Genomic DNA, 16629 nt, shown 5'->3' on the forward strand with positions numbered 1-16629 from the left:
ACAAAGGTAGGCAGAAATTTGTGAGTTTCAGGCCAACCTGGTCTACCTAGTGAGTTCCTGGCCAGTCGGGATACATAGGAGATTCCTAACTCAAATAGATACATACATACATACATACATACATACATACATACATACATACACTGATTATGATATGGAAGGGTGATAAGAGAGAGAGAGTGTGTGTGCCTCTGTTTTTTTCTTTCTTTCCTCCTGCCTCTGCCTCCCGAGTGCTGGGATTAAAGACACCTGCCACCACGCCCCACTAGCAAACCTCTGTTTCTAACCCTAGTTCCCTTTTTCTTTGCACTGGGTCTTGTGACAAATCCCTTGAATTCTGTCCATGAATCTATGAGCTTTCTACTTAAATTGTGCTGTACCCCAAATTCCTCCTTTATTTGTAAACTTGCATAATATAGTGTTCTTTTTCCTATGAGTTGACTCTAAACTTCATTTTTTAAAACTGAGACAAAATATAAAAAAGAAAATACACAATCATAAATTGAGTATGCCCAATCCAAAAACCCCAAATCTAAAATGCTTTCAAAACCCCAAACTTTCTGAGTGGCAATGTAATGCCAAAAGTGGAAACGTCCCCAGCTGACCCCATGTGACACAGGGCAGTGAAAACACGGACACTGAAAACACTGCCTAAAGTTGCCTTCATGCCAGATGTCATGGCATGTCTCTGTAGTCCCAGCTCTCAGAATGTGGAGGCCATCTGATCAGGCATGCAAGCCTCCATAGCAAGCTTGAACCCAGCCTGTGCCACCTGAGACGCTGTTTCAGTAAATATAAATAAATAAGCGAGTTTCAGGCTGTGTATAAAATGTATATGTGAAAGATAACTTAATTCCCTGTTTAGACATTGATTCAATCACCAAGCTATCTGATTGTGTATATTTAAATATTCCAAAATATAAAACCTAGTTTCTAAGATTCTCAGATAAGGGATACATAACCTGTAGTAAGTAGATGCAAAGCCAGATTCATACTGATAAGCACAGTGGTAATTCTGAGACTATACAGGGAACCCTTGCTTCCTGATTGCATTGGCACCCGTATCTCAACAACTGTTGAGACACCGGCTGTCTTTTGTAAGCTGCGGCAAACAATTTTAAGATGCTTTACTGGGTTTAAGTGGACAGCAACTACTAACTAGAAAGTCAGTTCTGTTAATTCCACCTTCAGAAGCGATCTTACCCAAGGCCTCACCAGACGGAGAAGGGTGCAAAACACGGCCACCAGGTCAGTGAATAAATATGATGGTGTCTCCAGGAACAACAAAAATGAACTTGGGGCTGGAGAGATGGCTCAGCGGTTAAGAGCACCAACTGCTCTTCCAGAGGTCCTGAGTTCAATTCCCAGCAACCACATGGTGCCTCACAACCATCTACAATGTGATCTGATGTACATTATTTACATAATAAATAAACATACATTTATTTTTTAAAATGAACTTATATTCATCTTTGTGGGCTCAGCTTAGAAGCTCTAAGCCCAATTTTTTGTGAGTTGGAGAGTGAGTTTATATAAGCTCCCACAAAGGAAGCGCCAGTCTGCATCACGGAATTTTCTAAGTGGAACGGAATCTTGCATTTAGAATCTGGAAAGTACCTGGTCCAGTGCAATCCCCCAGAAGCCTAGAGATGCTTCCAGGGGCAACAAGTGGACGGACGCAGGACTGGGGTCAGGATCTGATGAAATGGGTGGGTCTGGCTTTGGGGGAGGTTGCACTGAACATCACTGCTATAGATAGAGGAAGCTCTTCTCTAACGCAGAGGAGGGGGTCCTGAGAGACCAGCCATTTAGAAATAGTCACAGCTTCCCTCCGGACCTTATCAGCTGGCAGAGGTCTGCCCTTCCTCTTCCCCTGCTACCCTTGTAATAAAGGATTGCTACAGCCTGTCACACTTAGCATTTGTTGCGCACCTACCGTCTGCCACCTCCCAAGGCCCTGGAAACGAATAGTACATTCCTTCAGAGAGCAGAACGGTTACAGAAAAGTCAAATTAATTTTTCTGCCCTAACCGGAAATAATGCTGCCAGAGTGTCCGGTACTTACAATGGGCCAGACTGTGTGCTGAAAGTTTGTGTATTAACTCATTTGATTCTTTACCCAGCTTTTTGAGACACACGTCAGGTTACCATCAAGTCCATCTGACAGGCAAGACTCCAGGGTAACGGAAACTCTGTGCCGTTTGGCTAAGATCCTTTAGCGTGTGGAAGCATGTGACAAGCTCAGAGTCCGACTGCGGCAGCTCTGGATCTAACGCCCTCCCTTTGGCTACACTGAATCAAGGGAGGGAAGTGCCACAGAGGTGCAACCAGCTGTGGTGTCTGACGCCTAAGCTCAAGGCCAACACGGCCTAACCCTGAGTTCCAGGACAGCCTTGGGGTGGTGAGATCTCGTCTCAATAAAAAAGGGGGATGTGGGCTGAGGAGCGAGGAGGTCTAGGCGGTAACCTGCTTGCCATGCAGGCAGAAGGACCTGAATTTGATCCTCAGAATCTACATTTAAAATGTTTTCTTAGCCGGGCGTGGTAGCGCACACCTTTAATCCCAGCACTCAGGAGGCAGAGGCAGGCAGATCTCTGTGAGTTCAAGGCCAACCTGAACTCTACAAAATGAGTCCAGGACAGCCAAGGCTACAGAGAGAAACCCTGTCTCAAAAAACAAAAACAAAAAAAATTTTTTTGAAATGTTTTCTTTTTTCTGGTATAAGGAAGTTTATTTAGGGGAGGGGAGAAGAGTTAGGCCCTCGAGGAAGAGAGATAGAGGCAGATGACTGGACACATAGGCAGACAGACAGACAGACAGACAGACAGACAGACAGACAGGGACAGCCATGAGGGCAGAGAAGGAAAGAGAGAGACTGAGAGAAAGAGCAAAGTTTTTAATTTCTAAAAAGCAACAAAACTTGATTGTGGTGGCTCATAATCCACCATTTTGGAAAATCCCCATATCAGGGAAGTAGACATAGCTAAATCTCTGAGGAAGTATTGGCTGCTCAGGTCAACCTACAGGCAAGCTCCAGGTGAACAGTGCCCAAGGCTGTGTCCTGGCCTTCACAAGAGTGTACACATGCCATGTGTGCATTGGCACACACACAGATGCACTTTCATGCACGCACACGTGCATGCACACACCAGAAACAAAAGGAAGGTATTTGAAGGACGGCAGGTGGCCTGATGTCACTGAAAATGGGGCTGGAACTTGGGCTTGGGGTCAGATTGGTGAAGGCCTTTTAAATATTAGAAGTGAGAGTTTAGGGCCATGCATGGTGGCGCACGCCTTTCATCCCAGCACTGGGGAGGCAGAGGCAGGAGGATCGCTGTGAGTTTGAGGCCAGCCTGGTCTACAAAGTGAGTCCAGGACAGCCAAGACTACACAGAGAGACCCTGTCTGGGGGGGGGGGGGGAGGAGTGAGAGTTTATATTTTTAGCTCTCGTAGGCAAAGGACAGCCATAGTTTTAAACTAAGGAGTAACATTTCAGAGAGAAGTGCAAGAACAGCTACCAAGAGGAGAAATGAAGCGGATGCACAGCTCGGGAAAGCAGGCACGGGCCTGGAGAGAAGGGAAAGACGCTTAGATGCCTCTGCCTTTAAAATGACAGATTTTTCAGCTGATTGGAGGTTGAACCACAGGAGAAAGGCAGCTCTGGGCTGTAACGAGAGAGACTTGGCAGGGTGGCGGCCTGACTGGAGGAGCCGAGGTCTGTGGAGAGGAGGTAATGAGCCCCTTTCTGCCTGCGCGTGGCTTCACAAGCCTTCCTCACTGCCAGTTGCCAAGAGGGGTGACGACAGTGACACCTCTTCAGACCCTTCCCCTCTCAGAGACATTTCTCTTCAGAAGTCATAAACACGGAAACTTCCTAAAGTTTCTTAGAAAGGCACTGATTTTAGAACTGAGCTGCAATCTGAAGAGAAAATGAGAGGCACCCCATAATGGTGATTTTTAGTCATCTTACCAATAATAGAAAAAAAATCTTTATACTGATAACCGACCCAACCCCAAGTGAGGTCTATGGAAGCACACACACACACACACACACACACACACACACACACACACACACACACACACATTTTTCAGCTACCCAAAAGTTCCAGATTCTATTTTAAGGACAGCAGTGACACTGGTTGGATGTTAGGGTGTGTTTAGTTCTAACCACAGCTTTTGCATCTTAACTTCATGACACACTGTGTCAACACATTTATTGTTTGCTCTCATCTACCATGTAAACTTGGGTGAAGAAACACTCATCTGAGGGTCATTCGTTGCTCAGCTTAGGCATAAGTTACATGGCTAGAATTTAAGTGTGAGATTGCAAACTGTAACCGTGAAATGACAAAGTGGATCTTTTTTGGTAAAAAGAACAGCCCAGGGTGTTTAAAGCAAAAAGGTTTCTCTGTGTAGCCTTGGCTGTTCTGGACCCTCTTTGTAGACCAAGCTGTCCTCGAACTCACAGAGATCTGCCTGCCTCTGCCTCCCTGAATGACGGGATTAAAGGTGTGCACCACCACACCTGGCTGACATAAAAAAAAAATAATAATTTTTTAGACATAAATGTTTTAAATATTTATTTATTTATTTGTTTATCTATTTGTTGTGTGCATTGGTGTTTTGCCTGCATATATGTCTGTGTGAGGGTGTCAGATCCCCCAGACCTGGACTTACAGACAGTTGTGAGCGGCCATGTGGTACTGGGAATTGACTCTGGGTCCTTTAGAAGAACAGCTAGTGCTCTTAACCTCTGAGCTATCTCTCCAGCCCCAACATAAGATTTATTTTTAAAGCAACACTTATCATGTTTTGTTTTGTTGTTTTGGTTTTTCAAGACACTCCTGCTCCCAGAACTCTCATTTTCTTCTTATAAATCAAAATGCATTTCATCCATCTCTACAGTCTCCAGTCTCTTCAGTCCCAGTACTATCCCCTGTCTTGTGAGACACAAGTCAAAAAACTCCTAATTGTGAGACTCTAGAAAACAAATTTTTAAAAAAACAACAAAACAAGCAAACAAAAACAAGGTACATATTCATACAGTGGCATAGAGGTAAACTTTTCCATTCCAAAGAAAGAGAGAAAACATAACAAAGAAAGTTCAGACAAAAGAGCTTAAACCAGCAGAGAATGCATAGAATGCATCCCGCTACTCTGTGTCCAATGTGGGGACTCATCATAGAATCATGTAGATGCCAGAAGGCTTTCAGTGACCTAGCTATGTTATTTGCAGCACTAATACAACCCCACCACCCTGCCTGACCAACCCCAGCCAGCTCCACTCTGTACCTACAGCTCTCCTTCATGGACATCCCCCACCTCTGACACCTCCAACATCCTAGGGTCTCTGTGGACATCCCCCACCCCTGACATCTCCAACATCCTGGGGTCTCTGTGGACATCCCCCACCCCTGACATCTCCAACATCCTGGGGTCTCCATGGACATCCCCTACCCCTGACATCTCCAACATCCTGGGGTCTCTGTGGACATCCCCAACCCCTGACATCTCCAACATCCTGGGTCTCCGTTGCAATGTACAGCTTCGCACAATGGCCTCCTAATAGGAAATCTGACCTTGCCACACAGTGTTTCCTTCAGCTGCTTCCTGAAACCTTGGCACGATTGCTCCTGTATCTCTCGTGCCCGCATGAGCTGCACCGCCAAGTTCTGCTGCCAGCATGAGACATAGCATTGGAGCCCTTGGAGAGAGCTACAGTGACTCCTGGGTGCTGACCCTAGGGAAGCACTCCTTGGGTGGTTAGTTTTGAACTGGGAACCCCCTTTATCCTCATTTTTAATTCAGTCTATCTCCTTCCAGAAGAATCTGCAGCCTTCAGTAAGTGGACTGCTGCCCTGTTGTCCCAGTGCAAGGTTTTTCACAGTGCTAATCTCTTTAACAATTACAGCTCTCGGCAAACCTGCCTTGTCTACAACCTTAAACAGCTTGGCCAAACAGCACATTTTCATACCTTCCTGTCTCATTTCTTTCCCCATCTCACCACATAAGGGTAGTCAAGAGAAACAGGTAGACAGACCGAGCGCTAACCCACTGTGAGATCCAGCCCTAAGCAAATGACTTTGTAGGTCTGCCTCCCTTGTGCTCTCAGAACACACAGGCAGAATTCAGGCAGGTTCTTTGCTAGAGTGTGACTCTGTTTGTCTCTGACGCCTCGTGGACTAGGACTGCCAGGGTTTCCTTTAGTACCCTGGCTTTCCAAGCTCCTCGACCCCACCCCGATAACAGCCCACAAAATGCTGCCTGTAGTATTCTCAGGCTTTTCTAGTTCAAAATTCCAAACTCTTCCATAGTCTGCAAACCCAGTTCTAAAGACCTGTGAGCCTGTGGTCAGGTTTATAGCAACAGCAGCAGTATTTTCAGTATTGGCCTATATTTGTTATTTTATTTATGGCTGTGACAAAAAAAAACCTAACAAAGACAACTTAAGGAAGGGTACAGTCTACCCTGGTCGGGGAGAGTGTCATTGGGAGCTTCAGGCAGGTGGGTTCTCCATGCCCACAGTAAGGAAGCAACAAAAGAGGATGCTTGTCCTTAGCTGGCTTTCTCCTTGAATGTAATCCAAGATGACCCAATCCCATGGGATGTTATTATCCCCATTCAAAGTAGGTCTTCCCTCCTCAGCTGAGCCTTTCTAGAAACATTCTCATGGGCACACCCAGAAGTGTGTTTCCATGGTGGTTTTCAATCCAGTCGAGTTGCCAAATGGACGGTTAGCCACAACGGTTGTCCAACCCTCTAGGTAACAGTTAGCTGTGGATGGCAACAGCATCCCATTGTCAAGTGGTACATAAAAGAAGACCCTTAGGAGCCCATATAGGTCATGTGAAGAAAGAGCTGAGAAACACGCGTGGTCCCTCCTCTGGCTGCATCACCTCCTCTTTCCCAGCATGCCCCAATAGCCTCACCATCAGCTGGCCAGGAAAAAAAAAGACTTGGCTCTGGCTCTGCACAATATGCTGGCACTACTCAAACATGGACAGCAACAGCCTTAGAAATGTCTCTAAGGCATCCCTGGTGGCTATGGGTGAATTAGAGCACCCCTCCCCCATGGGCAGGGGTACAGGCAAAGGACCTACTGTTCATTTTTTTTTGAAAGAGTAATGACCAGAAATATCAATCCATACTGCCATAGGCTGTGGCCAAGTATTTAACTAGATAGACTTAGAAAAGACCTGAGTAGAAACAAAAGGTTGGCAAAAAGTTCTGCAGAAGAGATGGATATGGAAGAAGAATGTGATTTTTTTAATCCCATGTAAATGCTCACTGCAAGGTGCCATCAGAAATATTTAAATAACCAGGAAAATAGGATGATCCATTTTGAGAAGCCCAGACAGACTGTGATGCTACCCATCCCTGGCATAGACCCATGAGCTCATGACCAATGTAGCCAAAACGTCAGGAGCTCAGAAGCATGGTCCTGTATGACTACTCTGGCCAGATCAACTGTCGAGTGCCCGCTCTGCTGCAGCAAAGGCCAGCACTCGGTCCCTAACAGACACAGATGGGCAGGCTGACCAGGCTGACGCTGGTGGAAAGTCAATTGTGCTGAGTCATTTCCTTCACAGAGGGGGCAGCAGCAGTCTGCTCTTCCTTGAATACATACACAATTTGTGGAGGTGGCTTTGACGTAACTGCGTACAGCACTCTGACCAAATTCCCATCCATCCTTTGTTCTCTCTCATAGCGGTCCACAGAGCACTGCTTCTTGACCAAGGTGCTCACTTCACAGCCACTGACATGTGACAGTGGACTCATGGTCAAGAATTAGTAGATCTTGGGCTGCAGAGATGGCTCAGAGGTTAAGGTCACTGACTATTCCTCCAGAGGTCCTGGGTTCAATTCCCAGCAACCACATGGTGGCTCCCAACCATCTAGAATGTGATTTGATGCTTTCTTCTGGCCTGCAAGTGTACATTCAGGCAGAGTATTGTATACATAATAATAAATAAAATTTTTAAAAAAGAATTAGTTGATTTTGTCATCTGAATTCAACTTGAAGCAGCTGGCCTGATGGAAGAAAAAAAAATCCTTCGGAAATGCTTTACCATGCCAACCAGATGCACTAGGTTTCAGGCCTGGAGCTCGGTCTTCCAAAACACTATACATGCTCTAGAGTGGGTGCCATTTCTCCAGTGGACCTCACAGGACCAGGAGTCAAGAATAAAGTGAAATAAGCACCATTATTACTCCTGATGACTCATCACCAAAAATTTTTTTCTTCCTGTCTTAAGACCTCATGCTCTGTTCAGCTAAAGATCCTGATTCTAAAGAAAGAATGATTCCAACAGAACTAGGGGCCCAGCTCAGTGACCCAGCACTTCCTTGCATCTGTGAGGCCCTAGGTCCCATCCCCAACGATGCACCTAACAATAAAAAGGAAAAAAGAAAAAGATGAAGAAGTTCAAGGAAGGGGAAGCTTCCATCAGGAGACACAACAACGATTCCATTGAAGTAGAGGTTGAGACAGACAACAGTCACTTGGGAAATTCTCGAACTTCTGCAACAAACTGTGAAAGAACAGCTTGTTCTAATCCCCACTGGCCCGGAGTACCAAGGAGAAATGAGGTTGCTACTATACAAGGAAAATTAAGTAAAAATAGGCTTGAAACACACACTTCTAAACCAAGCACAGTCGTCACACACCTATAATCCTATGGCCTGGGAGGCTGAGGCAGGAAGAAGCCATAAAATCCAGACTTGCCTGGGGAGTGAAACATTGTCTCAGAAAATGGATGGAGGAGAGGAAAGAAATAGAAAGAAGGAAGGGGGGGGGAACAAGGGGGATAAGGAGAAGCGAAGAGTGGCAGGGAGGGAGGGAGGGCCCTAGGCCTTCTCTCTTAGTGCCACCGTGCTTGTGATTAAAGTCAGGAGAAAGCCACAACAAACTTCAAGTGTAAAGGACCACAAAGGAGATGGCAGAAAGGAACAGCAGGTTGGTAAGAAGAGGACACGGCCCCTCTTTTACATTCTCCCCTTGTATTTTCAGCTGACAAGATTTATTAATAATTCTTAATGACAGCTAACGTTATAAACTAGAGGATACTAAGAGTGACCACAAGGCCGGCAGGCACGGTGACACACATCTGTAACTCCAGCCCTCTGGAAGCAGAGGCAGATGATCACGAGTTCGAGGCCAGCCCAGGCTACATAGTGAGTTAAAGACCAACCTAAGTCACAGAGCAAGACCCCATTTCAAAGAACAATCGAAAGTTACATGTCATGGCACCGGACTACAATCCAAGGGCTCAGCAGACTAAGGCAAGAGCACCCTAAGTTTGAGACGGAGCCTAGGCTACATACAGAAGGAGGCAGTCTCCAAAACAAAAACAAACAAACAAATAAACACTAAAACCAAAATAGGATAGGAATTAACACAATAGTCGCTGTAAATGTTCTTCTGTTTCTAAGTGTTTCTGTTTGCGTGTGAGATTAACTTCTACGTTAGGGAGAAAGGCTATTCTTAGTCTGGTGACAAAGCATGCTTCAACAACCTGTGACAAGACAGACTGAGGTGGTCAGTTTACACAGCAATGTAAGGAGTCTTCAGTTACCCAACACTAACCTAGTAGTACATGTTGCATGCAGCAATCTATAGATGCAATTGACGAATGTTCTAGATCATCTAAGGACAGCCGCTTCCAGCCTACCCTTTCTGATGGTCCCTGACTCACAGTAAAGATATTGGGGGTCCGAGGATGTATTTGATGAGTGGGAGAAGCAAAGAGGGAGCAGCCGATTTAGGAAACCAAAGTGCTCTGTAGACCTCCAGGCAGACAATGCAAAGTGGTGCTGACTTCGAACGTGTTGTCCATCCCATTAGGGTTTCCCCTCTTTCTCCCACAATCATCTGTCATTCAGACATCAGGTCTAATGCTCAAGACCATCATGGTTCCTCAACTCATCAGCCCTGAGCCCCGCCCCGCTTCTGTTGTCCTACAAGCACTACACACATAGCTTGCCTGTCATCACATAGACACTTTCTCATCTCAAGGGCATTCTTTCCAGCCAAGTTCATCAATCGTGGGTACCTAGGAACACAACTAGGACTCGGAGTAAGTAGGTGTGCTGCCTTAAAGACTTAGAGATGTCAGCAGGGCATGGTGGCACACACCTTTCATCCCAGCACTCGTGAGGAGGAGGCAGGCGAATCACTGAGTTCAAGACCAGCCTGCTCTACAAAGTGAGTCCAGGACAGCCAAGGCTACACAAAGAAACCCTGTCTCAAAAAACAAACAAACAAACAGGGCTGAAGAGAATAATCAGAGGTTAAGAGCACTGTCTCTGCTCTTTTAAAGGTCCTGAGTTCAATTCCCAGCAACCACATGGTGGCTCACAACCCTCTTATAATGAGATCTGGTGCCCTCTTCTGCCGTGCAGGCCTACATGTAGGCAGAACACGGTATACATAATAAATAAATAAATCTTTTTTTAAAACCAAAATAAATAAATAAATAAGAAAAGAAAAGAAAAGAAAGATAGCTCAGCTGTTAAGAGCACACACTGCTTTATAGCCAGACGTGGTAGTGCACGCCTTTAATCCCAGCACTTGGTCTACAACGTGAGTCTAGGACAGCCAAGGCTACACAGAGAAAACCTGTCTCGAGAAAACAAACAACAAACAAACAAATGAAAGAAAAATAAACAAAAACACTTAAAATTCAACAGACTGCTCCTTCAGCCATTTCTTCCTTTTATTTACAGTTTGTGTTCAATGCAAATCAATTCCATAACATGAGAAGTTACTATGAATCAAAGCATAAATACACAAACACAATATACAATCAAATAGATGTACAGCATTCAGGTATGAGGCAAGAGGGAGCGTTCATTCACACACACGGTAGCTTCGGGCCTGTGAGGTCTCCTCATTCCCAGGCACGTTTCTAAAGATGGAAAAAACAATGACTCTGGTTACCAAGACCCCCGTGGCCATGTCGGATCCCAGAGTGTGCAAGCTTTAGTGTGTGACCATGCGAACCAAAAAGGCTTTTTTTCAAGGAATGTCTGTGTTTTAGGAAGTATGTGTGTATCAAGGCAGTTGGAAAAAACCTACTGTAGAACCAAGCCCCCTTTCAGGCACAAAACCAATGTCAACCTATCTAAAAAATATGAACTGATAACCAAAGTATTCCAAATGTAGCTATTCTGATCCATCGTTTTATTTTTCTCTTTTTAAAAAAAAAAAGTATTTACAGAAATTGTATAAAAGACTTTGTGAATTCAATGAGTTAGCTTCCAGTGTTCACATCCCAAATGCTGGGTGTACAGTTTTCGCTTCTTTGCATATCTGCCTTTAGAATTTCAAGATTCTTAAACTTGCCTTCCTAACAGACCACACTTTCAATTATGAAAACCCCTCAACACATGCAGAAATAATAAGCTGCATGCTGAAATGAGCGGAGGTGAACATAATTCTGCTCTCTGGAACTGGCTTACTTCTGTGAACCTGGCACTCTGGTTGAGTGGGGGGGGGGGCGGGAAAGACGATGGAAATTTGCCTCCTGTTTGACTTTTGAAATAAGATTTATTCGGTAGTGGCTGGATTTGGGGGTCGGTTCCAAACCATTGCTGCCTGGCACATGTCAATCACTAATAAAGGTCAAATACAGTGTCAGGCCTAAAGCTGTGGAAGGAGGGGGTTAAATGCTCAATTCCAAAGAGACCGTTCAGCAATGAGGGGGAGGGGCTTTGCCTAGAATTTAGCATATTAAACTAGTAGTGATGAAACAGCACATTGAGGACTTAAGAGTTACACCTGGCAGCTCCTTCCAACATATACAGAAATAGCATCTGAGAAGCGCTTTGATGTCACCTAACTGTGTCACGGCCTTATAGGTTGGATGAGCCAATGAAAACTGAATTTCCATTGCACATCCGATCCTTATCGTAAAGCCTACGCCCGATTTCAAGTTAGAGTCTCAAGTGTCCACATTTCAATAAGCCACATTCAAGGAAAGCGCGTCATCTCTAGATGTTGCCCGTCCTCCTCTCGAACACTAAACTCCAGCAGATCCGATATTGGCTTTCATCACCCCTTCAGACCTTTCACACGTCCTTTAAGCCCGCCAACTTTGGAATTCTGTTTTCTGTTGCGGTGTGGTAGTAGCAGATTTGATGAGGACCTTCTTCTTCCTGGTCACACTGGACTTGAGGTTGCCATTTGGGGGTGGGTCTAGAAGATGGGGGAAGTAGAGACGGTTCTTGGCCTGAGTCTCTAACAGTAGAGATGGAGAAGAGAAAGCGAGACAGCCAGGAGGCCGGCTGTGGACTGCAGGGCAATGCCAACCGCTCTGTTGGTGGCGTTAGTTGGAGTTGGGGCAGCAGAGATATTCTGGTTACTTGAAAATGGTGCAACAGATGTTTGGTTTTGGTTGCAATAAATCTAAAATACATAAGGAAAAAAATCACAGATAAAGTTCAGAACCATCACACCTAGTTCCATTACACTCTATAATAACACTCAGTCTCTGTGGCTGCAGTAGAAGAAATCAAATGCAGGACCCTAGAGATGCTAAGTATTAGAATTCTACTACTGAACCACACCCTCCACTCCCTGCATCCCCTCCCCCACCCATCTCTGATCCTTCCTAAGATAGCTTTTTTCTACAGCCAAGGTGATGCACACCTATAATCCAAGCACTCAGAGAGGCAGAGGCAGGCGGATCTCTGTGAGTTCGAGTCCAGCCTGGTCTACAAAGCAAGTCCAGGACAGCCAAGGCTACACAGAGAAACTCTGTCTCAAGGAGGGGAGGGTCGGAGATTGTTATACTTACACACACACACACACACACACACACACACACACACACACACACACTGTTCTCTTAGCTACATTTATTAAATCCTGAATTCTCACTTGATCCCACCAAAATGATTCTCTTTAGTTTTAAAACCTACTATATAGATACCTAGAGAATGCAAATAGTAAAAAATATATATATAAAAATTTAAAAAAAGTTCTTGAAGTCTAGTGTGGAAATGTACCACACTTGGAACGTAGAGGCAGAAGGATCAGGAGTTCAAGGCCAGCCTTGGCTACATGAGACCCTGTCTCAAAAACAAAGAGTTCTCCAAACTACGTAACTGCCCAGAGCAGGGCTTTCTAGCTCTGGATAATCTGCATATTCTAATTTCAGATATCATATGCTCTGGCTAGCACTGTAGCCAAGTTTCCTGTTTCCCTGGACGAGGAGACATTTAAAAGTTGCTTACAATTTTTGAACGTTAAAATACCGTAACTGAGCCAGGTCAGTGGTTCAGAGCTGTAACCCTAGCACGGGAAAAATGAAACCAGAGAGATCTAGACCTTAAGGCCAGCCTGGCTTTTATACCTAGACCATCTCGAGAAAACAAAACTGGGTGTGGTCAACAATTGGGATGCACACCTTTAAACCAGGCCCTCCGGAGGAGGCAGAGGCAGGCAAGTTTCTCTGAGTTCCAAGCCTGCCTGGTCTACAAAGCAAAATCCAGCCCAGTTAGGGCCACGCAAGAGGGGCTTGTCTCAAAAACAAACAAAACTGGGGGGCCAGGGTGGGGAGGATATGTGCGTGTGGGGCCCACTTGTGGGGTGATTGAGAACTGTGGTATTAGAATTTGTTGGGTCGTGGTCCACCCTGATGTGCTGAATCTCTTTCTGGCTGCACACAGCCTGGGAAACATTACCTTGAGGAAATATCTTAACACTTAAGACCTTAAAAAGAACACTAGGTATCCTATCTGCTCCTTTGAAATCTTGAAATTATAACCCTTCTCAAAACTGGCCGTGATATTCGTCTTAAATTGAAAAGTAGGAGCTGACCACCTAGGGATGGCGCTCGGTAGCAGAACTCTTGCTGGTGTGTGTGGGGGCCGCTAAGGCTTGACCACCAGCATCAGAGATTAACGGTAACAAAGATTAAGTTCATCTTAATATCAGGAATGTTGAAGAGCCCTTGCTCTTTGGCAGAAGAACTTCAGTTAAAGCATCCTCCCTTCACAAAAGGCAGGATTTGGAGTTCAATTTCACCAGCTCGTTCGTTGCCTGGGTGTTTAGCTAAGTCGCTGTGGCCGGCAAACACGCCTTCCACCTTGTGTCCCAGCAACCTAATGCCGTAGTCACCGCCGGTTCCGCGAGCCACGAAATGCACAGTCCGGCGCCGCCGCACGTGACACTCTTCCTTTGTCATGGAACAAAGGCTGATCCGAGTTTTCAGCTCTCACTGAAAGGAGGGTTTGCCAAGGCTTGAGAGAGCTTCCGATTACAGGCTAGAGGGAGGGCGACGTGGCACCAAGTAAAGCGTCTAGCCCAAGTACACTCGGCTGCCCGGTGATGCAGAGATAAACCCTCCCATCAACACTGGCTCCTTTTGTTCTGCACCAGTAAAGCCAGTAAGCAAATATTGACTAAAGAAATGTACAAATTGTATCCAAAGTAGACTGCCCGGTGGGCTATACTCGCTGGGCGCCTACTGTGTGTCAGAGAGAGAGCCTGTCCTATCAGGAAGTGGCATTCCCACGAAAAGGAAAGCATTAATAGGCTAAGTTGTTTAAAACAGAGAGCCCCTGACTTGGGGCACCCGAAAGTAACCGTCCTCTACTTATACAAAGAGCCTTTAGTACAGTAGGTGACAAGGAAAAGAAAGAAAAGACCCCAGGGCACCAATTCGAAAGTCTAGGGGTCATCTACAACGCCATCAACAATTTTTTAAAATGTTAATTATTAAGTTGGCATTAAACAATTCCCCCACCACCACCAAGTTCCTTTGATTTGCTTAACCAAAACCTCCCTCTTTAGCATTTCGATGGGGGAGGAGGCTGGGGAGAAGGGAATCTGGGGGAGACTAGCGGGTTTCTTGAGGCCGAGCCCCTCCTCAAGGCGGGGGAAGAGGGGCCCGGGGTAGGGAAAGAGGAAGCACGCTCCAAGCTCTTGGGCTGCTCTCCCAGGTGAGCCGGGAGCCTGGATCTCTAGGGACCAAAGACTCGGTGTGTTCAACTTTTCAGGGGCCCAAGCCAGAGAGACGCTCCAGAGCGAACCAAAGGCTGTGGAAAGCCACCGGCTGCTTCTTTGAGTCCCGCCCCAGTCTCCCAGGCTCAGCTCCAGGTCTCATTCTGGGCGCGGCGCCTTCGCCCTCTCACCAGTGCAGCTAGAGCAGCGCCACCTTTTAGTGTTGGGGGCAAGATCTGTTCTCGGGACAAATCTAGAGAGAAAGCGGCGGTAGACTAGGACAAAGCCTGACCGAGTCTCGGGACACTAAAATCCTGCCACTCTGCCCTCCTAGAGCTAGTGGGTCTAGGGTGAGATGGGGCCCCTAAGGTGGCCAAGGTTGAAGGTGTGAGGTCGCACCGCGGGAGTTTGCGCCGTCGGGAGGTCCCTAGCGAAAAGCTTCGGGACTGAAGAGTCGGGTGGGAGCCATAGCCAGGGCTTCCTGGGAGATCCCCAAACCAGTTTGGGCGGTGGAGGATGGGCGTGTGCCACGCTCCCCGAAGGGGACCGTCTCCTCTCTTTGTGTGGTTCTCTGGGAGCGCGAAGACCCTCTGTGGGAAGGGAGGGGGCGCTCTCTGGAGAGAGGCCACACCATGGGCTCCCCAAGTCATTTACACAAAAATCCCCTCTCAACCCCAGTGCGTGGCCTGTGGTAGGAACTTCACCAGCTCCTACACATGCACACGCCTCCAGAGCGTGGCCCCAGTGCCACAGAGGGAGCAGGGTCTCACCTGCGCGGGTAGGAGCAGCGCCAGAAGCAGCAACCCCAGTCCCAGCCTGGCCACCATCGCTCTACCCATGTCCGCTCCGTCGGCGCTGCGCGACTCTCAGGATGTTCGGCTCGTGGAGATCCGCTTGGCTCGCGCGGGCGCAGTCAAGGTGGGGAGCGCGGCCGGCTGGTGGGACCTTATATACCAGGACAGCCACAATAGCCGTGACGTGTGGCGCCCGCCCACCCGTGCTCTCCTCCTCCCCTGCAGCCTCCCCGCCCCACCCACCCCCTCTGTGCCGCTCCCGCGCCCCCTCCCCCGCTGCCAGCACCGAGCCCTGGGTGACTTGGGATGTCCCGGGCCGGCCAGAGCGGCAGGTGGGTGGGCGCCGAGGACTTTGGGCACAGCTAGGGTTTCCCAGGGCGGGCTGCTTACACAGGCGCGGGCTACTCCCACACGGGACCCGGGGCGAGCACGCGAGCCACACACGCCGCCCGGCCCAAGTTTCCTTTGTTTCCCCGGCCCTGCCATTTTACACCCCCCTACACACGCGCGCGCGCGCGTACACACACACTCACACATACAGAGAGGGGGGCGGGGGAGAAAGGGAGAGGCACACTCACACGCACACACAAAGTCGGAGCTCCAGGCGCCAGGCGGGCTGCGCGGAGCTCTGGACTGGGTTTTCGCAAGTGCCGGCTGCTAGGGGAACTGGGCAGGCTTGGCAGGTCCCTGGGCCATGGCGCGCGGGGTTGGCAAGGCGATTCGGCGCCGCCTCGCGCTGGCCCTTGGCGACTGCACTGCAGGGATCGCAGGGACCCCAAACCCTACCCGTGAATATGCTCGGCTGGGCGGCCGCCCCTCGCCCGGCTGCTTGCTTTGTGTTGTCCTGCTTCCAGCAGAGCGCACCCGGCCATACCCTAGCGGCA

At 47.6% G+C, this 16629-nt stretch overlaps 1 protein-coding gene across 1 annotated transcript; it reads right to left on the minus strand.

The window, feature by feature from the left end:
* Window positions 1-10701: 10701 nt before the first annotated feature.
* CD24 (CD24 molecule) lies at window positions 10702-15880 on the minus strand. Its single transcript, XM_084777398.1, has 2 exons — window positions 15722-15880; window positions 10702-12410 (listed from the first exon to the last, which is right to left on the minus strand). The coding sequence occupies exons 1-2, from the start codon at window positions 15788-15790 to the stop codon at window positions 12243-12245; spliced, it is 237 nt and encodes a 78-aa protein (XP_084633524.1). The 5' UTR covers window positions 15791-15880; the 3' UTR covers window positions 10702-12242.
* Window positions 15881-16629: the final 749 nt, after the last annotated feature.

The sequence above is a fragment of the Acomys minous genome (genome assembly GCF_964271855.1).
Source record: "Acomys minous genome assembly, chromosome: 3".
NCBI classification, from domain to species: Eukaryota; Metazoa; Chordata; class Mammalia; order Rodentia; family Muridae; genus Acomys; species Acomys minous.

Bases quoted from the DNA above. Each gene is read 5' to 3' on its own strand.
- CD24 (XM_084777398.1), bottom strand. From the start codon at position 15,790: ATGGGTAGAGCGATGGTGGCCAGGCTGGGACTGGGGTTGCTGCTTCTG. The intron at 12,411-15,721 runs GTGAGACCCTGC...TATGTATTTTAG, and splicing joins CGCTGCTCCTACCCGCGCAG to ATTTATTGCAACCAAAACCA.